At 33.5% G+C, this 23,846-nt stretch overlaps 1 protein-coding gene across 1 annotated transcript; it reads right to left on the bottom strand.

Moving 5' to 3' along the window:
• Positions 1 to 6,456: 6,456 nt before the first annotated feature.
• On the bottom strand, positions 6,457 to 23,554 carry LOC129306174 (probable pre-mRNA-splicing factor ATP-dependent RNA helicase DEAH9). Its single transcript, XM_054946602.1, has 23 exons — positions 23,349 to 23,554; positions 23,124 to 23,268; positions 22,082 to 22,156; positions 20,357 to 20,446; positions 20,026 to 20,105; positions 18,721 to 18,790; positions 18,523 to 18,608; positions 17,776 to 17,845; positions 17,595 to 17,690; positions 14,079 to 14,184; positions 13,347 to 13,393; positions 13,177 to 13,260; positions 13,020 to 13,073; positions 12,444 to 12,544; positions 10,733 to 10,823; positions 9,763 to 9,927; positions 9,005 to 9,094; positions 8,779 to 8,850; positions 8,354 to 8,452; positions 8,178 to 8,264; positions 7,577 to 7,630; positions 7,402 to 7,481; positions 6,457 to 6,817 (listed from the first exon to the last, which is right to left on the bottom strand). Exons 1-23 carry the CDS (start codon positions 23,447 to 23,449, stop codon positions 6,673 to 6,675), a joined length of 2,088 nt encoding a protein of 695 aa, XP_054802577.1. The 5' UTR covers positions 23,450 to 23,554; the 3' UTR covers positions 6,457 to 6,672.
• Positions 23,555 to 23,846: the final 292 nt, after the last annotated feature.

Genomic DNA, 23,846 nt, shown 5'->3' with positions numbered 1-23,846 from the left:
ATAAGAGCCTCAAAATTTTAGTCAATCTCATTACATGCCAGAGTATTTGAATTCTTCACGTCTTTATTTATTGATCCCATACTATTTAGATCATTCAAAAGTACAAGTGTCATATTTAGTTGAAAATAGTGTAAAATTATCAAGTAAACACATGAAAAATCTAAATTGAGTAGGAGCGAGGTAAGTTGAAAAGGAATGATGATGAGAGTGGCATGTAATGAGATTCAAATTGAGTATGATTGGAAGAGGTGAAAAGGGTTGATGTTAATGATAAGGTTGGCATGTAATGAGATTAACTAAAATTTTGAGACTCTTGTTCCCTTAAATTTTCATTTTCAATTGGTGGTTGGATAGACAAGTAGCCACCACATTGCTTGCTCGGTCTATCTAGAGAAATTTATGGATGAGACAACTTAACTCTTAGTGGAGCAAGTTGGAAGAAAGTAGAATAGGGAATATTATGTTTTGTCAGTCAAAAAAAGCTAAATGCATTTACTAAGTGAACGATTTCATTTTTCATTTTAAAAAAATTCTGACTGCAAAATTGTTTTTATCCTGAATAAATTTTCCATAAATATAAACTCTTTCTTGATTTGAATGATTTCTGTTATAATATTTGAGTAACTACTTTCCACGGTGCAGCATTTAGGTAATTTTTAAACCTAGGGCTATGGGTTCGAACTCATTAGTTTAAATGGAACTAATGCAATTTTTTTAAGTATTTCACACATAATTTAAAATTTTTTACAAGGTTGTGAGCTTGGGTCATTCATTTTAGACAAACCCTAAATCTCCAAAGTGTTATTTTGGATTGTTGGGTGTTATATTAGTGATTATTTAAGTTAGTAGAGGCTAAATGGAGTTAATAAGAGTTAATAAACCTAATGGTTATGCTTAAGTGCAAAAGATTATAATTATGGGTAATTAAAGTGTTGATTCATGAAAGTTGAAAGAGTGTTTATGATGATATTAATGATTATTGATATGATAAATTGTAGATTAATAATTTTATGTACCATTCAAGCTTTGGCGTAGCTTGTGAAGAACTTTTATTAAAGGGTAAACATTTGACTTCTCAAAGGCTTGAGGTAACTAAAGAAAATTTAATTTGTGCATTTGTTTGTTAATTAGTTATAGCCATTTATAATTGAATAGAAGATATGAGTATGTTTTTGAATATATGAAAGAATGCAAATTGTGGAATAGAGTTAATATTTAAAGATTTTATTGTGGAAAAAATATTTGATAGTGTAAAATTATTTCTTATACTTTGTTTAAGCATGATTTGAAGAAAATATGTATTTGTATAGGCTATATTAACTTTCGTTATTAAGTAGTTGTACTTATCCTTCTCTCTTCAACATTAAAAGTGTTAGCTCATTAGGATAGGATCACGAGAAACAGTTAAAAGCTTAGAATTTCTATCCTCGATTTGTAGGCCTCATTTATTTTAGAGTTGATGTGTATACTTTATTTTGATAATACTAACTAGGAGATTCTATGTTTTTGCTTACTTGCATTATGTGATTCTTGATCTAAGTTATGTATTTTGGGTTCTAGGTTGTATGTGAATTAAATGTAAAATATAAATAGAGCCAAAATAATTGTGCAAGTAAGGAGAGAGTATATTTGTAAATGATGGTGATTTATATGTGGAATTATATGATTGAGACTCCCCCTGTCATTTTTTAGATTAAGAGGTTGAGGATTGAAAATGTGTTATACATATTATTGGAGTGTTGTGATGTATTGCACGAGTCATATTGAGTATGGTCTAAAGATGATTATGAGCTTATGTCACTTGGTTGTGATTTTGGACACCCCAATTATCTTTTGAAAGTAAAAATGAGTGAGTTTTTATTTTAGTGTCTAACTTTTGATTAAGAAATGACTTAAATATGAGACTAGTACCGTTAGTTAGAATTTGGAGAAAGCTTTTTGTAAACATCTAAATCATTTCAATTGGATATCGGACAAAGAAATAAGAAGCTTTGGAACTCTGGCCAAAAAATTTGCTATTTTACATTACAGAGTAAAATTTTAAGCCGCAGCGTATTTTGTGAGAATCATTATTTTTGCTCTTTTGATTCCAATTTAATGTTATCTTATCTTGTATAATGTCTATGATTTCGTATACAGTTTTTGTTTTGATTTTAGTTTATGAAATAATTTTATAGCATTTTAAGTTTTAAAAACTTAATATCCCATTTATAAAAATTTTATTAACTTGATAATTTATTTGGATTAATCCTATGATTATTTTAATTTTGGAGTTAATTATAAATTAGTAAGGAAAACCTTACACCATGAGTATATTTACTTGTTGTACAATAAAACAGTGTGTTATAGCCAAAAACTCAGGTTTGTGTAATTTTAGGGAATATGAAGTACGGATTAAAGAGGCCAGAAATTAAAAGGGGCCTTTAGAGCTAAAGAACAATGTGGGAAGACACCTGTGCTAGACATAGGAGCACTAAAGAAGATTAGATCTATAGAGATGAAGATGGTTCCAGGAATTAAGAGATTCTAAAGAAGTAAAGTTGAACCCGTAAATAGCCAAATTCTTTGAATTGATTTTGTTGTTATTGCTAGGTATTGCTGGAATTGGGAGAGAGTGGTAAGGAGATAGAGGAGAGAGCACCAAACTCATGCGCCATGCACGATCGACGGAGAGAAAGGGTCAAAGAGAGATGTAAACCAGTGTTTTGAAAATCGAACTGAACTAGACGGTCGGATCGATCTAGTTTTCGATCTAGTTCATATGAGAAAACCATTTTAAGGGTTGAGCCGTTTTAAACCGGTGGTCGAATCGGGAATTAGAATCAAGCTGAGAACCGGATCTGGTTTTCAAAAACTGGATTGCTCAAAAAAACTTTTTTTATTTTTTATCAAATTTTTTAAAAAATGACTAATTTTTTTTAATCATTTGATATTATGTTGTATCATGTGGCTTGTTAAGTCATGATAAACTTAAAATATTTGATTTTTTTAAGTTAAATAGCAATTTCATATGTATTTCTTATATTTAGATTATTATATATATATATATATAATTTTTTAAATTTAATTATTATATCACCGGTTTGACCATTAGTCCGATCTGGTTGAACCATACGAACCGTGAACCGCTGGCCTTTTCGGTTCAATATCTGATTCGGTTCTAAAAACACTGATGTAAACAAATAGGCCCCGCAGTTCATAATAAAATAATGATATTGGTTTAAAATTAATGGTATGTGTTAGGCACTCTATTTTTTGTAATTGATAATTTTTTATATTACCTTATAATATGGGATACTCAGTAGTTCTCCACAAATATTCTGTGATTAAATTTATATCTTTATTCTTTATATAATGTTCTATATCCCTTGCAACATTATACTTGCATAGTTGCATATAATATTTTAAATGACACATCAATCATTTCGCTGCACAGTAAAATTAAGTAGCAAAATAATGATTTCCTCTATTGTTTGTTAATCAATATATATATATAGAATGACAATTAAATTTTAAAATATTAAATTAATATCAGTTAAGTTTTTAATAAATTTTTTTAAAAAATAAATTAAAAATATTGATATAAATTATTATAAATTCAAGAATTTTAATTATAGATAAGTATTTAAATATAAAATATAATTTTTAGATTGCAACAAAAACTTTTGTTTATAATTATTTAAATTGATATTTATAATTTATTTTGTAAAAAAATTATCAAAAATTTAACTGGTATTAATTTATTATTTTAAAACCTAACTATCATTCTCCTGTGTATATTTGCGCTCGCATCATCACAAGGCGATGATTTATTCAGTAGACAAATCATTTATAGATATCATATGTCTTCTTAGACATACTTTACGCTTATCTTAAAGGGACTCCTCCTCAACTTCTTGAAAACTGCTTAAAACAACTTTAAGCTGTTTAATTATTAAAGGAAGTTTCAAAATATTTGATTATTAAGTGAAGTTTTAAAAAATGGAGTGTTTGGGTGATTTTTCTTTCCCGAAATGGAATTTCAAAAGCCATTATTGATTATTAAGAAGTATTCAAATATAAATCTTACCAGTTCTCTCCAAAATAATTTTTTGCACGCAAATACCATACGCAAGTACAACTTGTTGGGCTTTTTCGGCCCTCTGTGTGTGTGTGTGTGTGTGTGTGTGTGTGAAAGGGTTGTTTACTCAAAGAATTCACAACAAATTCATGTATTTGCAAGGATCACTATACATAAAATATTAATGATTATAAATTATAAATAGGCATTCAATGTTACATGTATTGTATGTTAAAATTTGTATTTAGTTTTCGTATTCAATACATTTCCGAACACTTCAAATCGTATATCACATACATGCTTGATTTGAGAAAATGAATCCTCACGGCTTTTACCCTAAATTATTTCAATTTTTTTTTGTTACAGTTTAATTGTTCGGGAGAATTTTTAAAAAGAATATGAGTAAAAATTACTTCGTTTTTTGGATAACAATTTTCTTACTCATAAATGTCTTAAATTTAAAAATTTTTAAACTTGACGTGAAGATAAAAATATTGAACACAACTTTATATCAAAATAATAATGCTAAAGTGAAGAAAGCAGATCTCGTTTCATGATGTTCGGCCAGCACGACATTATATTTTTTCAGCAATCACTTCATTTCAAAAATGAGGAAGAGAAATAATTTTTCTTAACTTGCACGCAACTAAACTAACTAACTAATTCATCAAATTATACTTAGAGAAAATACAGTTATTCATCCTCATAGTTTTATCATATATTACTTTTAATTTCTATAATTTTTTTAAATTTTTTCATTCTTTATAGGGACTGAAAATATTAAAAAAATTTATCTAATCTTATTAAAATTATAGAAATTGAAAACACCGAAAAAGAATTATAAAACTAAAAGCAGAATCTGATAAAAGTAATAGAAGCAACAATTATATTTTTCTTGTATTTATATTTGTATTATTTAAGTTTCAAAAATTCTCAACACGTGCACATATATAGCGCTAACCCCTAGACCTTAGAACATTGTGTGAATTTTGAAGACCCAACAACATGCCACCACATGAGATTTGGGTTTTTTTAGCCGAATGCTAGCTCAAGAAAAGTCAAAAAGAGGGATGGGAGCCTATATCGGCTTCATATGTTGATCCGCGACCGCAGTCCACGTCCTTCTTGGAATATATTTGAATACATTTCTTTGTTTTTTTTTTTTTTTAAATCGTTCTAGTGTATATCAATACTTAATCCAACCATCCCAAAAAGGATAAGGGATGGTGACGGTAATAATGTTTCATCTGGAGCAGTATGTTACATCCACATTGAAATGATGGTTTCAAGAGTGGCAATCATATAAATAGATGCATCACACACATTATTTAGTTTTGTTTGAAAAAAAGAATAATGGCATCATAATAACATGATATCATAGCCAAATTCAAAAGTGCCCAATTGGTAGGTATTTTGGTGGGCCACCTATGACATGAACATCATGGATTAATCAAGGGAGCTATTACATCTAACATTAAAACTTCAAAAATATCTTAGCCATAAAAACAAATAAGCTACACATCCGATTAAGCTAGCTTTTTAGAGAAAAAATAATAACCTTATGATAAAGTAAATTGTGCAACATACACATTTATATGACTAAGACCCTCCTATAATCCATTCAAGGACATACCAACTTTCAAATCAATTTGTATCACTCACATCACAAATGGCCCTTCGACTGGTGAATTTGAATTGATTTTGATACTATTTTATCATGAGACTGTAACTCTCCTCAAAAAGCTTAATTCAATAGGGTGTACAATATGTCCGTTTATATAGCCAAAACACTCAAAATCCTTCCCGCAGGGGTCATAACATGTAAGAGACCAAGTGAGCATTAATGGCAGATTCTTTGTGATTAAGCCGGTACCAGCGACCCCAGGAGGCAATAAAGTAGAACAGCTACACTAGGGAGAGAATCTTGTAGATGATCATTGATGCGGCATGAAAACAATTCATGAGCATGCTGGTCTATTTTGAGCTGCTTGCTATTTATCTACGTAAAATTAACGACCCCTTTTTTTTTTCCCAACCTGAAATATAAAACTAATGATCCACCCACCATCATCATAGAGCCAATACTGACTAGTCAACAACTCAACCTGCACTTTGTCATTCACTTCATCGACACGTGCAATATTTAATATAAAGACAGGCATTGTCTTTGAAAATTTAAAAGGATTTAATACATAATCAAGTGGGTGAGAATGCTAACCGCACTTTCTTCAAAGTTAAAATCACATCTGAACACTTGTGAAGAATGTTATTTATAAGATATCAAATAATTGTTGTTAAAATAAGAATATGAACTTATTTTTATCTCAAACAATGACATGTTATTAATCTTTGTTTGCAAATAACATTTTTTACAGGTCTTTTAATGTGATTCTCCCTTCTTCAAATGAAATTTTCAAAATATATTTAAAAGAAATAGCCACCAGAACCTAGAAAGTTTGGGCCTGAATTTCCATCAGATATTCCATATCAACTGCCGATCTGCTGCTAAAACTGAGAATTAATATGATTACAATTCACAAGAGTATCTATCTCTTCACCTACGTATCTATGTATCTATCAAGCACATCATGCTTGCTTTGCTTTGATTCCAGTCAGTGAAGAGGATTTGGACGCTGCAGTTGGTAGAATTGCGGAGCAGCCTCCAACAGCCACGAGGGATCAATGGATGTAACATTACGCATGTATTGTTTATCAGTTGACACCAGAGAACTGTATATTACCCACTTTGGATTTACTCTGCATACAATTTTCACCCATATAGTAGGCATATCTGGATTTAAACATATATGACAGACATCCAGGAAAAAAAAAAAAAAAAGAGTATGTTGACACATGCTGGGCAACATCAATATCAATATAAAACAAAAAAAATTATAATAAGTCACTATTCATAAGATGTGAACAATACATCTTATTCCGCATTACTATGAGTCAATGCACAGAGAAACGTGTTTAAATATTAGTTTCAAGTTCTCACGAGCTTTAAATAAAATGGCAGATTGCTACGTTGACGTAAATAAGAAAAATTTCTAGCCATAATAGAGCCATTGTTGGGACCTTTGTGAAAACAAGTTCCATTTTTTATCTTTCGCCATCAGCCATGCAGCTATATTAGTCATTAAAACATATAAATTCATAAATTTAGTCATTTTAGGCTTTAGCCATATCAGGGTCCTCTTTTTCACATTGGACCAGAAAGAGTAGGGTTAATGACGTAATGCATATAAGTTTGCAAGAGCAATACTTCTACTTCTCACTGTAACATCGCATCAATTATGAAATAACTTAAGGTAAATCGCAAAATTGGCTGCGCAAGTTACCTGAATAACACTGAGGACGGATGGATATAAACTTCCTGAGAACCCCTGACTGTCTTGTACATCCCATTATGGCTGAATGCCTTTTAACAAGATACAGGAATAAGAAATTTATAATGTTGCCAAAAGAATAATGTAAAAAATGACTTTTACAATAGCGTGTCAAGGGGTCACTCACTTCTAGATGGCATGCATTAGCAAAAAACCCAGAAGTGACTGCTTTTCTAACTACCTGGAAAATGTAAAACAGATTTAAAAAAAAAAAAGGAAAAAGCTCATGAAAAAACAAAAACAAGCCCACACAGGAACTCAATGCAGCATCTAACCAACATATACAATTAAACATTCGATAAAATGAGAAAAATAAGTTGTAGAAACTGATGAAAGAAAGAAATTAAAAGGATGTATGAACGAGTTGTCCTATCCCGTATTCACCATTCAAGAAGGAACAGTTATAGAAAAGGTTCACTGTCTTTCCTGGTTTCAAGGAGGGGAAAATGTATGGAGTCTTAACTTTTAGCATTGAAATGAAAGAATAGCAGCTTATATAATAAGAAAGTTACATTGCTGAAAGCGAGTAACTAACAAAAAGAAAATCAAACAATTTAAAAACGCTACTGGTGGACTCATTTGCAAGTAGCAGAAAATCGAAAAGTTTCATGGTAAGAATAGGTTTGCGACAAAAGAGAAATGAATTATATATATTGATATTCTAGAAAGCAGTTCCATGGTTTAACAAGCTTGCCAACTAAATTGACAAAACCGTCATAGAGACCTACCTGCATATCTCCCTCACAAGATTTTAAGGCTATGCCTATCCTCTGTGCAATTCTTTTAAGTTGTTCCCTGACTTCAAGAACCTTTCTCTGCGCAACAAGTTCACAAATAAATTGAAAAGGGGAAAAAACGGTACGTTCACCAGAAGAAAGAATCTAAAAGTACTGAACCTACACACCATGGCATGGTAGTTCACATGGTTCTTGTGACACCACTGTGAAGATTTACCAGACTGAAGAAATCCCTTATATACATTAAGGAATGTCACATGGTCGCCCTGTATCAAACATAGAAGTAAGATCATATATATTGAGCAAAGAAGTAGAAGAGCCAAAAGAAAGCTCTGGGAGCTACAGTTGTGCTATACAGTCAAAAATCATTAAAACTGGAACATAAAAAGCATGAAGAATACATAACGGGATCTAGGTGTAATACAGGGGGAAACAGTTAATAGCACAGTAAGATTTTTACTTTTGAAATTTTTTTTGGGTAAAACCTGAACATTCATAAAGCCTACGATCAAATTCAGATCTTAAAAAAAAAAAAAAATCATGTTAGCAGGAACTAAATCTATGCAAAGGTCAACAAGTTCAACTGAATTACCTCCGCAGCAGCAAATCTCAGTTTTGCTTCATCCAATTCCCTTTGTATCCCTCTCCCGGAGATCCAGATAGACTGCAAGAATAATTGAGACTGAAATCAACTGCTGATCGTTGCTTATTCCCAGCCACCACAAAAATTATTTGTAGAATTTGCTGATTTTTTTAGATGAGGAACAGAAAAATTGACCACTATCATCTTAACAAAACACAAGAGGTAAACACTTTACTTGGATGGAGAGAACAGCAGCGATTGTAATTATCTCTTCTGAACATCCAAATTGGTTAGCAGCTATCATCATTTTTGAGATCATAGGATCCTTAAAAATAGGAAAAATGATGTAAGTAGTGTTTGTGGAAAGCTAACTGTGAATATGTGAGGAATTACACTCGTTTGAAAAAGGGGCAAACATAATAAATAAATCATAACAACATAAGAGTCAATACTCTCACAACAATATGCAAATTGCAAAGGAATAATTTAACAGGAGCAGAAGAGCATCTCATGAATTCAAAACTTGCGGCTAGGCATAGCAAAGCAAATATGAAGAAACCCAGGGAATCAACCAAATGACAGCAGATGTCATACATAGGCATTTATAAAACAAACATGTGGACGGAGCTGTACAAGTTTCACCTTTCAATGTTTGTCATGTCCATGGTTGGATAGAGTCAGAAGGGTCCTCAATGAAGAGGAAATAGTTCTACAGCTGATGTCCATAAACTACAATCCAAATTTATCTTCCTTGGACATAGTTCCTAGTGTATAAACTATAATGTCATTATGTCATGGATTTATTACCAACTGTTAAACTTTCAGTGTTCGTTTCTTTTTCTGCTATAATAATGGGACGTTGAACCCCTTCCTGGCTCTCTGAATCAGGTCTTTCTCATTTAACAATATTAAATCATATCATAATAATAGTAATAACAACTACTACTTTGATAAATGACTCTTAACATGATTTTAATAAAATCTAAACCATACAAGTGGAATTTCTGCAACTTGAAATCCAGTTGGTGAAGTAAGTTTAGCATCGTCATCCAAGACACCAAGTGAGAAAAGAACTTCTAGTGCTCGGATCATAGCTTCAGGTGATGGAGATGCTGGCCAGTCAAAGCCCAAGATATTATCTATACCCAATGCTTTTAACTGCAAAAATACACATATGAGCAATGGACTCTCGAGATATAATTATTATTCCAAATCTGGAAAAACATTGTAGGAGGATTTAAATTTTGGCATCACATCACAAAAGCTAGAGCTAGAGACAAGATACAGCATGGTTCAAAATACAACTGCCATAGTTGATGGCACTAGCATGGAAATCTGTTCATGAAGTTCTTCCATCATTCTTCTCCAATAACATCTTTTTTCCACAATGAAATATATATTGCATCTTAGATTAAAGGACCAATCATAGTTCTAGCTCAAGTGCTCATCATAAAGCATCAAACTAGAATTATAGTTCATACTGGCCATTCTGTTTTTTCTCCTCACACGCGCACAAAAACAATACTTTGAACTCATTCCCTCAAGCTATGTCAATGAATTGGCTAACCATGACAAAGCCTCTGTACGCAGCCATGGAGTTTCCAGCCCACTTATTTAAGATTATTAACAAAATTTCAGCCCATGGAAAATAGGAATCAGATTTATTGAAAGAAGATAATTAATAAAAAAAGAAACATTTTTCTTCAGTCTTATAAAAATATTAATTAAGAGAAGAGCACTTACTTTTTAACAGTTTTTTAATAAATTGAAATGAGTTCATCATGAATTAGATCATTAATGCAATAGGTCAGCGGTCATGACTACTATAGATCAAAATATCAAAATCTTTGTCTCAGATCGAATTGCATTCCTGAGAAGAAAAATACCAAATAATTGCCAGAGGAAAGAAATAAACTGACTGTGAAAATATGTTGCAGCAAATCAACACAAAAATATGGCTAACCTGGATTACACATGAAACAAGGTTTGATCTCTGAATCTCCGGAATTCCCTCATCAGGCATGTCATTAATATAATACTCTTCCGTATACAACCTGGTTGCACCGAGGGTTATCTATGTCAATAAGAGGCCAGACAGCAATTAAGTGCTAGGGGTAAGGAAGGAGAAACCACAAATCAAGTATCACCATTGCAAGTTTAAACACTGTTACTGTGATATTCTCAGTTTCCAACTGATTTACAAAATTTAGGGTTTCAAAAGATTTTTAAGCACCAGAGTCAAAAGTTAGCTACATTTATAGCCGTTCTCAGAAAACATGGTAGCAAAGGGTTGCACAAAAACCACAGGAATCATATCTAACAGGCGCTAAAATCTAAACCACAGAACGTCAAATTGTTCTTATCCCAAAAATTGATTGAGAAGCATGATTTTATTTTTATGAAAAAGGTACGGACACACGCATAGCATATTTAAATCATTTACTTCAATTATCAGATGTTCATGTTTTTAGCATATAGTAAGACAATTTCATATATCATAAAGGAATATATTGAAATTGACGGATTAATCAAGTTTGATCTAGTCTTAGATGTTTTGATGAGCATATTCAAGATGAAATCCTAAATGCATGCTTTTCGCGGATGATATAGTTTTTATTATAGAGACAAGAGAAGAGATTAATTGTAAACTTAAGTTATGGAAGAAGACATTAGAGTCAAAAGGTTTCCATCTGAGTAAGAGTAAAACAAAATATTTACATTATAATTTTGATAAGAGGTCAGTGAGTAATAACTTGAAACTGAAATTGGGTGATCAAACCATATCTCAAATGAAAATGTTTAGATATTTAGAAGCGATTATTCAACAAAATGAAAAAAATGATGGAAATATTGCACATAGGATACAAGCAGGTTGGTTTAATTGGAAAAAGGCTAAAGAAGTTATCTGCGATCGTAAGGTACCTAATAAGCTTAAAAGAAAGTTTTATTGAACTACTATAAGACCAGCAATTTTTATATGGTAGTGAATGTTGGGTTTTAACGGGACAGCACGAGCATAAAATTAAAGTAGCAGAGACCAGAATGTTGAGATGGATGTGTGGATATACATGTAAAGACAAAATTCAAAATGAGCGAATACGGGAAAAAGTGGACATGGCACCTATTGAAGGAAAAATGATAGAAAATCGTTTGAAGTGGTTCGAACATGTACAAATGAAGACCATGAGAGGCATCTATGAGGAAAGTGGAACAAATGACTTTACGTTCTCTCAAGAAGGGTAGGGGAAGACTGAAGAGAACACTTTTCGAAGTTGTTGAACTAGACCTTTCAATTAATAATATTTCTAAAAGCTTAATAAATGATAGAGCACAATGATGTCATATAATCCATATAGCCGACCCCACTTAATGGAATAAGGCTTGTTGTTGTTGTCGTTGTCATTGACAAATTATCAAGTTATCATTTTTCTTTATTAGGAAGTCAAACGTTACAAACAGAATTGTGGAAATTTTCAATTTAAACTTTGGAGGTCTTTCAACTATAAGAGCATTGATGTCTAATCCCTAAAGCAACAGATACAGCAACAACAAACCTACTTGCAGGAACAGGTGATTAGGTGAATTAACTAACATCAATATTAATCTGAAACATCTTCCCAAATAACTAACAAGAAAAATTAAATCACAAAACATAACTACAAGCAGTAATAAACCTGTAACACTTTCCCGGTCGTACTCGTCCAGCCCTTCCAGCTCTTTGTCTAGCAGAAGCCTTAGATATGGGTGCTACAACGAGATTCTCTATATCAGAAATCTGTGACAGAATTGGAGAGAAAATAGCACATAAGAATGGCATCAAGACTATTAGGGGAGGGGAAGATAAAACAGTGAGGTAAGGAACCTCTAGACATAGAGTTATGAGCACACTAGTTAAACTGAATTATGAGAATGAAAATTTTGACACGAAATCAACAGAGAAACATGGTTCTAACAGGATATTAAGATGAAATTGCCCCAAAATACTGAAATTACATACTTCCTTTGTTTCGATGATTCAATAATGATGGTGTATAAAAAATATAGAGAAATTAGCGAATATTCTGAAATCTACTGGAAACATGTGCAAAAGAGGAAACCAAGTATAACCCTGCATAATGGAATTTTTTCAGGTTAAGGTCAGAGCAAAATGAAAATGAAAATTGAGACAGTGGGTGCTACGTCCAGTAAATCAGTGTCTGTATCAATTAAAATTTGAAAATAAACAAAGCTTTACAGAGTCTGAAATCTACCGGATTATAGAACCGCTGTTTTGAGAATCCACTATCAACAACATATACAATGCCCTGCAAAATTAGAAGAGCAAGGATAAAGAACAGTACTATTTTGCCCTTACTTAATTGGATTCCTTGAAGAAATAATGGCTCTAGAACAACAACAATATTTCACCTCTAAAGTAATTGATGTTTCGGCTATATTTGTTGAAATAACTACTTTCCTCTTCCCTCTTGGAGTGAGAGAAAACACCAATTCCTAAAAGGAAGTCAATCATTCATCACAGCTTTCAGAACTTAAAAATAAAATAAGATTCATGAATGTGGAAGTCATGTATTATTGACCTGCTCAGCACGAGGAAGTCCCGAATATAGAGGCAAAATGATTAATCCTAGCAAAAAGAGATAATGCACCATTCAGTTGCATAATGTTTGCCATTGCAAGAAACATCGGATGAGTGAAGAGAGACTCTTTAATACAAGTTAATATAATCTTCAATGCAGATAGAATTGAGGCATTACCACATTATAACAACGTATTATAAATAAATCTATGGACAAAACACCCAGAGTGGGATCAAATCCCCTATCTCTAATTCTTTTCCATAAAGCAAGGTTCTACTATTAAATAAAACAATATATAGAGGGTGATTGACCTAAAATGATTTGCTGCTCAGACCAAAAACCTTGGTATGCGGAGGAATGTGACTTGTGTGTTTGTATGTGCATATTTATGCTGAAATGAAGAACAATATGTTTGCACAATAAGATGCAAGAGAAGTCTCGGCATATCCGAGGTAGACAGTCCCTCAAGACAACTATCAGCAGGAAACTAGAAAGCTAAGAGTAAAAAAAATTCCTATCACAACTTATGTGAGGCACGCCATAGGAAATGAATAATGCTAAGTTGCTAACTCTTTTCTGTACAAATATCTTCTATTTATTTGTGTTTACTTTCAGCTAAGTGGATATAGTAATGCACTCACTGACCTTTTCTTTATTCATCAATTGAATTGGGGTACATGGGAACACTTCACAAAATTCGTGAATGGTTACGGTAATACATATAATGTATACCTGAAGAGTTCTTTCCACAAGTTCGAGTTTCTTCATTAAGCAACTGAACAGCGGCATCAATATCATCTTGCCCAGTAAGGAAAACAAGAATATCACCTGAAGGTTCCTGAGAATAAATAACACAATACAATATCAGACCCAAGCACAACATCAATTGTTCAGTTCCTCTTCATATAATTAGATTGTTAAACTCTATTTTGAGCTAATATCTGTTATGTAATTGTAATATTGAGAGGTTAGTTACTGTTAGTTAATTAGAGTTAGTTATAGGAAGATAGCCATTGGGATCTCATTAAGAAGCCTATAAATACTCATGATATCATTGTAAATCCTATGCTAAGTCATCAATACCATTCGCTATTAATGAATCCTCTAGTCTCCCTGTCTCTCTCTCTCTCTCTAAACCCTCTTAATTTCTCTCTGTCTCTCCTACCTTCTTTGTTCTCTCAATTCCCTCTATTTCTTCCCTATTCTCTATCATTCAAAATTATTCTCATACAATAGTGGTATCATAGCAGGCATTCCTTGGCCTTCTTTTCTTTACTTTCCTTCTTTCCCACGGTTTATGGTGAAGACTCAATGCCAGATAAAAAAACTCATAACACAATGGAAGGAAGGCTGGACAGAATTGAACAACAGATCGCAGCAATTGATAATCTCACTGATTGGGTTATTGGGTTGTCTAATCAGATTCAAATACCGATGAGGGAGCAAGAAGAAGGCGATGACTTGTAGTGGACCATTAAAGAATGCTTTGGGTCTTTGTATGAAGCACCCATGGCTAACTTAATGAGGTTATGGCAAAAAGGGACTTTAGCAAACTACAACAGCGCCTTTGATTCCATTTCTTGCAAGCTGCAACTTACACAAGACTATTTGGTGGATGCATATATTAGAGGCTTGCAAGAAGACTATGTTGGCCCAGTACATCTCTTTAAACCAAGAACAATGCAAGAAGCAAGGAGCCATGGATGCAGGAGATTACATTGCAAAGGCAAGCTGAGAAGAGGGAACCTGTCAAGAATAATGCGAACATGGGTGCTAGAGCTAGTACTCAACCACTACACCTCAAATGTGATGTGGGTCAATTGGCTCATGAAGAAGGTTTTTCTTTCCCGTCATTAAACCATGAATGCATCAATGTGCAAGAATCACAAGAAGATAACAAGAATGTTGAAGAAGATAGATTTTGTTTGTTCACCTCCCCAACAAGCCCATTTGAGTTCAACGATAAGCAAGAACTCTCTGCCACTCAAAGTGATAGTGGGTCTTGTTTAGTCTCCTCCCAAGAAGCATGTGACAGAGTGCAACAACCCTTGGTGCAAGATGGTGACATCAAGAAGGATCATTGGTGTGAGTTCGATTCCAAAGAAGTGGGTTCAAGGTTCTGCAAATGGGGTTGTTCAGAGTCTTTCACAGTTGGAGTTTACAAACATGTTTGCAATGGCTTGCATTCGAAGATCTAGTTCAAATGGAGGGGTGGGATACTTGACCGAAGCCAAAGAAGGTTAGGTAGGTTGTCATCTTCACTGCTGTCTTCTTTGTTTTTTCCGTTGCAGTCTGTTTTTTTTTTTTTTTAATCTTCAAAGCCATCTTTGCTGTCTACTTCTTTTCATGAAATGCTGTGTCACTGTTTTTCTACGTGAATTTTCTACTTTCACTGCTCAAAAGATCACATGGGAATGTGCCTTAAGTGCTGACAAGTCAAAGGCACGTAATTGTAATATTGAGAAGTTAGTGTTAGTTAATTAGAGTTAGTTATAGGAAGATAGCCGTTGGGATCTCATTAAGGAGCCTATAAATACATATGATCTCATTGTAAATCCTACGCTAAGTCATCAATCTGGCTATTCAATGAATCCTCGTCACTCTATTTCTCTTTCTCTCTAAACTCTCTTAATTCCTCTGTGTCTCTCCTACCTCGTTCATTCTTCTCTCAATTCCCTCTATTTCTTCCCTAATTTCTATCATTCAAAATTATTCTCATACAACAATGGTATCAAACATAGGTAAGGTCTCTCATGACTGGGTATATGGACAGGTGTTAGCTTGGAAGGAGTATTGCACATGTGGGTGCATTGGTCAAAAACAAATATCCTCCATTTCAAATGGTTATTGCTTTTGTGGTCTGCCAGCTATCATCCACCATCAATATATGGGCTCACGAGTCAAATAACAGGGCCAATATCATTTGCATGAGCCCAATAATACAGGAAAATATATGCTGGGCTTTATTCATTCAATTTCTCCCAACCCATTTAATTCTTTTGCTGCGGTATAGAGGGGAATTGATCAAAATGCTGTTGGGGTCAAGTCTGAATGAATTTCCGCCATTTATTCTGGCATCAACAGTGAGCAATGACACTCCACAATGGCAGTGAACAGTAGCTTTCAGGAGTTTAATGCTTTCTTTTCAATATTTCAGCAAAAGTTCCCTCAAGTTGCAGTACATGACCTTTGAGGGCAAAGGTCTTTTGGGAGGGGAGTTATTGTTATGTAATTGTAATACTGAAAGGTTAGTTACTGTTAGTTAATTATAGTTAGTTATAGCAAGATAGCCGTTGGTATCTCATTAAGGAGCCTATAAATACTTATGATCTCATTGTAAATCCTATTCTAAGTCATCAATACAATTGGCTATTCAATGAATCCTCATCTCTCTATTTCTCTCTCTAAACCCTCCTAATTCCTCTCTATATCTCCTACCTTCTTTGTTCTTCTCTCAGTTCCCTCTATTTCTTCCCCAATCTCTATCATTCAGAATTATTCTCATACAACGTATCTCAGTAGGTTCTGAGCCATTTCTGGAAGTCACTAACTAAATTAAACTGAGAATAAAAAGTCACTACCTTAAATTACCAGGGATTGACAAAGTAGGCAGACATAAATTTTAAGTTAACGCAAAGGAATCTGCCAAATAAAAGGGTAAAAAATGGCAATGCAATTCAAGTTTAGTCAATTCTTATAACAACAATAGAGAACTGAACTCCAAATTTATTTCCTTATCCACATGCTTTTGAATATATTAGAAGCTATGGCAGAATGACTCGTGTTCTAGAATCCAATTATAACTGATCAAGTAGTTATAAATTACCAAGGTAAACATTTGCTTTAAAGGATATGGTCTTCTATATAAAATATATACACGCGCACATCCATGAGGCAGACTGGAAAGATCATAATTTTGATCATTCACACACAAGATTTCAATTTGGATTCTTGAAATAAACAAAAGATGGAACTTATAGCTCCAAGATATGCAATTAGCAAGGAACTTGCAAAGTATTTCAGTTAGCCATTTTCTCTACTTCTCTTCCTTGCCGGTCACCAAACTCTTTTATTTTTCACAATCATTGCCGGTTGACGAGCTCTACTCCAGTCAGGAGTCAAGTCTAGCAAAATCTACGCTGATTGGAGACAATGATATTAATTTATCCCATTTTAGCTTTCAGACATGAATGATAAAGCTTTAAAGAAAGGTTCTTGAACTATAAAAATTAAAAGAAGTAAAATTACCTGCTCATGAATCAAAAGTACTGTTGAAACAATGGCCTGAACATAATCTGGGACAGGCTCCTCAGTGTAATTTATTTCTACATTGAAGCCTCTACCCTGGAAAGTACAAAATAAATGACAATCAAATCCTCATTGCACAAAACTTTGCAAACATGCATGAATCATATACCCAAAATAATACCTCGACAGACAAGATTGCAGGTTCCATCTGTAGCCCACACTCCTCGCTTTTAAGTTCTCTACGCTTTTTGCTGGTAGAGTGCATATATGACAGATTTTTTTACAAGCCAAAAAAAAACTCAGGAGTAACAATACAATGATTCAAATGTGCTTACTCAAGGCAGCAAAACAGCAACAAGTTGTTCAAGTTCAAATAGTGATTACAATGTTAAAAACTGAAACACTCACTGAAAATAAATAACCAGTTACTCTAAGTGAGTTCAGTGGCTAATTAATTGAATGAAGATATGCTGTTGAGCATGATTTATTTTCCCTTCTTCTTTTGGAAGGCCAGGCAGGAAAAACGTTGAAAGATAATAATCATGTAGCCACTGGTTAGACATTGGACAACAGACAAAAGCAACTAAAAATTAAAAACTAAAAAGGCATGAAAAATAATTAAACATTAAGGGATAAAGAAGGCTAATGGATAAAAATGCTCTTTCACTTTCAATGGTTTAAAAAGAGCCTCTGATGATAAAATCTTGCGCTGCTCATTCTATATCTGTAAATAAAACCAATCTTGGTGGATCCCAAAAATTTCGTACACATAAACAAGGTTATTTTACAGATGAAAATATTTCATTCATTTCAAATGAATATCAGTTCTATACATAAGCATCCTGAAGATAGTTGAGGTCAGGACCAGAGATAGAAAGCCATAACTATTCAAGAAAAGAAACAATCCATTTAATGCTCAAATTAAAACCTTGTCTGGAAAAAATCAGCCATTGACTTTGCTTCAATTGTAGCAGATGAGATAATCAATCGCAAGTCTAGTCGACGTCGTTGAATCTATAAAAAAATTAGAAAACAGAAGATATACTGAGAGGTCTAAGAATTTCCCAAGATATACCTCTTAGTCCCTAAATTTTTTGCTGATAAGACTTAACCATCAATGTCATACCTTTTTCAATAATCCAAGTAAAACATCAGTTGAAATTGACCTTTCATGAGCTTCGTCTACCATTATAACACTGCAATAAGAAATAAAGGAAGAAAAATGTTCAGGACCAGACATTTGAATTCTATCTTTTATCATTCTTAAAATAAATTAACTGGATAAAAGCAAGTGCAAGGTCCCTTGTTGGGTAAGCAAAAATTTGTCAAATTCCATGAAAGGACCCTTCCAAATCACTAATTTGTTCATCCATGGATGGACAAGATAATCACATTCTTAACCATTCTTATGCATACAGGTAACCAAGAAATAAGCACAAAAAGCAGTACAAACAACACCATGACCACAACAACGCATTATATCAAAAGAGTCCTCCATGTCATCAACAACCACCACCGCTATCACCACCACAGTAAAGTAGAAATAAGAAACTGAAACAAAAGGCACAAAGAATGGGAAAATGCATTATATCAAAAGAATCCTCCCCACCCAACTGTCCCAGCATAAGATCTGATCTCAAATATCTGAACTTAATCAATTGTGGCAGGATCTGATCTTCCATTTTAACCTCCAAATCACTTCTATCTTGCCTTATATATCAAACTTGCAGTACATATATTCTGTCCTACTCAAACGGAAACCCTTCAATTCCAAGGTCCTTCTCCATAACTCAAGTTTAGAGTTAATTTCTTCTCTTGACTCCACAATACGAACTATATCATCAACAAAAAATATATGCTTGATGATTTTCTCTTGTATATGCTCAATTAGAACATCTAAAACCAAATCAAGCAAGTCAAGGCTCAAAGATGAACTCTCATGCAGACCAATCCTTAGAGGAAAGTCCTCTATCTCAACTCCACACAATACAATACCTAAAAATGAAATTAAAAAAAAAAAAAACAATGAGCCAAACTAAAAATTGTGTTGACAAACTCTTTCATTGGCTTTTCCAGCCAAATACACCATGATGTAGCAAACACAGCAAATTTCAAAAGTCCTCGTACCCACCCTTCTCAAAAGGAAAAAGGGACCCAAAACCAAACAGTAACAAAATTTAACGTATAAGAGAAAACCCAATGCTCCTAATACATATGTATACATATAACTCATTCCAAATCTTCTAAAAGACTTTCCGATGAAAGGGGAAAAAATATACACAGTACTCTGTGCTTTGAATGCACCCAACATACAATGAAAATTTCTATCATATCATCACTCTTAAACTACTAATCAACTGTGTCAATACCATTAATATGTATATCATTTGAAGTCCACATATAAACCAAAATCTGGAGTCAAAACAAGTACCTGTATTTGGTCAGAAGTGGATCATCCATCATCTCCCTTAGCAGCACACCATCTGTTAAAAACTTCACTGTTGTTACATCCTGTGCTGCCAAAAAAGGAAAGTTCTCAGGAATTATGATGTGGATTAAAAGATCAACTTATATACAACTAACAACTTATTTCATGTAGATCCATTCAAATAATAAAATGAATATTTTGTTATAAAAAAAATAAAATGATTATTGCAATTTAAAGCATCATCTAGGATCTAGAGATATCTTTAATAAAAGTATATAAAGCTCCTGAATATAGTTAAGGGCTTTGAAAGGTCAAAGGATAGTTGTGGCCTTACTGGTTTTGTAAGATCTTCAAATCTAATTGTGTAGCCAACTTCCTCACCAAGTTTGACTCCCATCTCTTCTGCAACTCTAGATGCAACAGCCTGTAAAGCACCACCCCCACAATCCTTATAAGATAGATATGATAAACATCTCATAGAATTTTATCCTTCATGGATGCTTCACATAAAATCTCAACCAAGGTAAATTGAGCTAATTCAAAGAATCAATTTAAATCAAATCTTCGTATACCACAGTAACTGCCATGCTTAAATGTAAAACAGTGACTTAACCTCAAGACTACATATTTCCAATATCAACTTCTTTGAAATAATAAAAGTTATGAAACATTGGCGAGAACTTAAAATTTCTAGGCCACTTGAAATATAACATTGAATCATTAAAATAAAAGCAAAGATTTTAAACGTAAGACCAACAATGTCATATGATAGTGAATATTGGATGATGAAGGAAAAAAAGCAATAAAATGGGGTAGCAAAGATGAGGACATTGGTATTGATGCATGACCATGCTAGAAAAGATTTATAATGAATGTATATGAGGAAAAAGTTGACATGGTATCCATCAAGGAGAAAATGAAAGGGACTTCCATGATGAAGGTTGTGGATATGGTCTTTAACCCCATAAAGAGTAGTAGAAGGTCAAGAAGGACAGTCAAGGAAGTTATTGATCAGAATCTATAGTGAATAATATATCGAGTTGCTTGTTGACAGAGTACAATGGAATGCATGTAACTGACCCATTTAATGGGGTAAACTTCTTGTTGAATATAAAAGCAAAGTAGAGCCTCCTTTTCTTTTTTCTTGTTTTTATTCAAATGGAACCTTAAAGGAAGTAGTAAATGAAGTATATTGTGTAAAAAGCAGTATGTGGAATCCCCACAACCAAAAGGAATTCCGTTAAGGCCCAGATATCTCTTACTATAAACAGCTTAACGAAGCTCAAACAATTATTGTGGAGGGTTAGAATTAAATTTCAGTAGGAAGAAACAATGCTTTATCACCAAAAAAGAACACCTATATCATGATACATGCAGTTTGGACCGTTGAGAGGCATTCATTAAAAACGTCAAATGGTAAAAGGTATACTCATTACCCAAGTCAGTTTAAAGAATGTGCTTCTAAAGGTTCAACTTAGGATCAGGTTTCACACATACCAGCAGAACATTCATTTCGTTTGAAATCATAGGAGAATAATGTTTCTGAGAAGGGCCAAAGATATCAATATATATATCATGGAGAGGAATCAAAGAGGATGATGCGGACTTTTCTTAATTGAAAAAGACAATAACATAGAAAACGTCAACAAGGTTAGGAAAACAGCATTTTGTGATTTGAAAACTACATTACCACAAATTCTTCAATGAGAAACATGTCAAATAAAATACATTTGCACAATTTTGTCTGTTGCAAAGCTTGCATACAACAGCAGAATCACTGATAACATTGTAGTTAAACACTAAAAATTTTGAAAAGTCTCATATGATAGAGAAATGGTTATTTGTAGTGAAACCAAAGCAAATGGTATTAATTCTTTTGTGGTTAAAGTATTTATAATTTAGTATAAATAAAGGTTGAAACTTGAAATTTCCAAAAACTGAGTCTTTAATAATATATTTGGGTTGGTTCCTCCCTTGTCTTCTCAACTTTTGAAATTTTATCATCTAAAAAAACTTAAAAATCAAGAATAATCAAAATGTTTGCAGGAACAAGTGGAACCTGGACAGCTAGCCGTCTTGGTTGAGTGCAAGCTATTACTCGACCACCATCAGCCCAGCCTGCCTCTTTGAGGAACTGTAATATAGGAAGGGGAGACAAAAAGATAAGTATACAAGATCATGAAATCAATCCGTGAAATATTCAATTAAGAAGGCCTATGCAAGAAAAACCAACAAACAACAATACACTGTAGAATAAATTGTTTAGAAGTTCTTGTGCTTTCAGTAAAGCAAACCGTCCAACTCTAAATTCAAAATATGAGAAACGTTACAACAACAGCTCAAGACCCATCTCAAATGTTTGCTTTTCACAGAGAATGGAGGCTGTTGAAAGGAATCCTGCCCTGCAAGGTGAAAATTTATTCAACAATCCTAAAGAGCAGAGTAATTTACCCCTAATATGTTGGCTCATTTGTCTACCAAAAGGAGAAAATCTACAGTACATATTCCCTTTTTAGAATGAAAGATTCAACTTTATTTTGCTAATACTTTCCACGTCTATTTAATTTGGTTTCCAAAATGATATATTTAATATTATGTCACAAATTTGTTGAGTTCGAGTGCTTATTATCGTTTCTGGAAGAATTCTTCTAACAGTACTGTTCGATAGTCAGTCCGGAAAGATGAGTCAGATAAAGATTGAGCTTTTAGAATAGTACAAATTACATAACTCGTGCTAAGAATGTCTTAATGAAACCATAGTCAGCTTTAAGATCACAAAGGATTATAAGTGTTAAATTCCCATTCTTTTATTTCCATTTCTTAGTTCTTTTAGATTCAGCAAAATGGGTGTAAAACCCGCCAAATGATGCAAAATGAAACACGACACTCCCAATATTCCAGATGATTCACACAAAATAGTGACAACTAGAAGACTGATTTCATAACTGCTTCTTGGCAAAGGTGAAGTAACATTAACAGCGCAAGCAATCAAAGCAGAGGTATATTCATCCATTATGTCCATGTTATAATAAACATGTAATTTTAGCAAGCAGCAAATGATTCAGCCCAAAATATAACAATGGTAAGCACTAGATGCAAACCTGAGGAATTTGAGTGGTCTTGCCACTACCCGTCTCGCCGACTATGATGGTGGTGGCGTGAGTCTCCACCAGATAGAGTATGGCAGTCCGGTACTTGTAAACAGGCAATCGCTGCCTTTGCTTCTCCATACTCCCATACCCATATCTGCAAATTCAATGGAGCACTAAGGGCTGTGCCCAAACAGAAAGATATTTACCTCTGGAAAAAGTGAAGTATGTGGATACCCGGAAGAGAAAGAAGGAGAAGCTGAAAAGAAAAGAACACCGCCTTCTTCATCGTCAACAAGGCGAGGCTTCTCGGTCCCTGGTTTCCAAAAACCCGACATTACTCTGGCTAAGGATCAGAAAGTTCGCTCCGCCGTTGAACCGCTGGAGGGGGAAAGCTGCCTCGTGCACCGAACAGACTGACGGTGCGTTTGGAAAACCAGCGTTTGACATTCAAAAAGTGGGTTTTTACTTGGGGTAAGTTGAATGGTGTTTGAGAATTATTTGAAGTTTAAAATTAACTTTTTAAAAGTGCTTTTAGACTTGGCTGAAACGAAAAAAATTAAAAACTAATATTTGGAGTTTTTAAAAAGTCAGTTGAGGAGAGATAAAATACATGTTATTTAAAATGACCATAATATCTCTGATTTCATATTTGTCTTTTCCTCCCGAACTGGTCTTCTTCGTGCTTCAAATCTCACCTGCTCTTCATCTCAGTTTTGTCATCTCTGCACTCTG

This window comes from Prosopis cineraria, unplaced genomic scaffold, assembly GCF_029017545.1.
Source record: "Prosopis cineraria cultivar Desert tree isolate PC_DT_omini unplaced genomic scaffold, ASM2901754v1 PC3, whole genome shotgun sequence".
NCBI classification, from domain to species: Eukaryota; Viridiplantae; Streptophyta; class Magnoliopsida; order Fabales; family Fabaceae; genus Prosopis; species Prosopis cineraria.
The sequence above is the reverse complement of the archived record's forward strand: the minus strand, read 5'-3'. Positions and strand labels throughout refer to the sequence as shown.

Coding starts and splice junctions, on each gene's coding strand:
- LOC129306174 (XM_054946602.1), bottom strand. CDS start 23,449: ATGTCGGGTTTTTGGAAACCAGGGACCGAGAAGCCTCGCCTTGTTGAC. Junction 13,394..14,078: donor TTGTGGAAAGAACTCTTCAG/GTATACATTATA, acceptor TCTTTTTGCTAG/GATTAATCATTTTGCCTCTA. Junction 9,928..10,732: donor TTGTTTCATGTGTAATCCAG/GTTAGCCATATT, acceptor GTATTTTTGCAG/TTAAAAGCATTGGGTATAGA.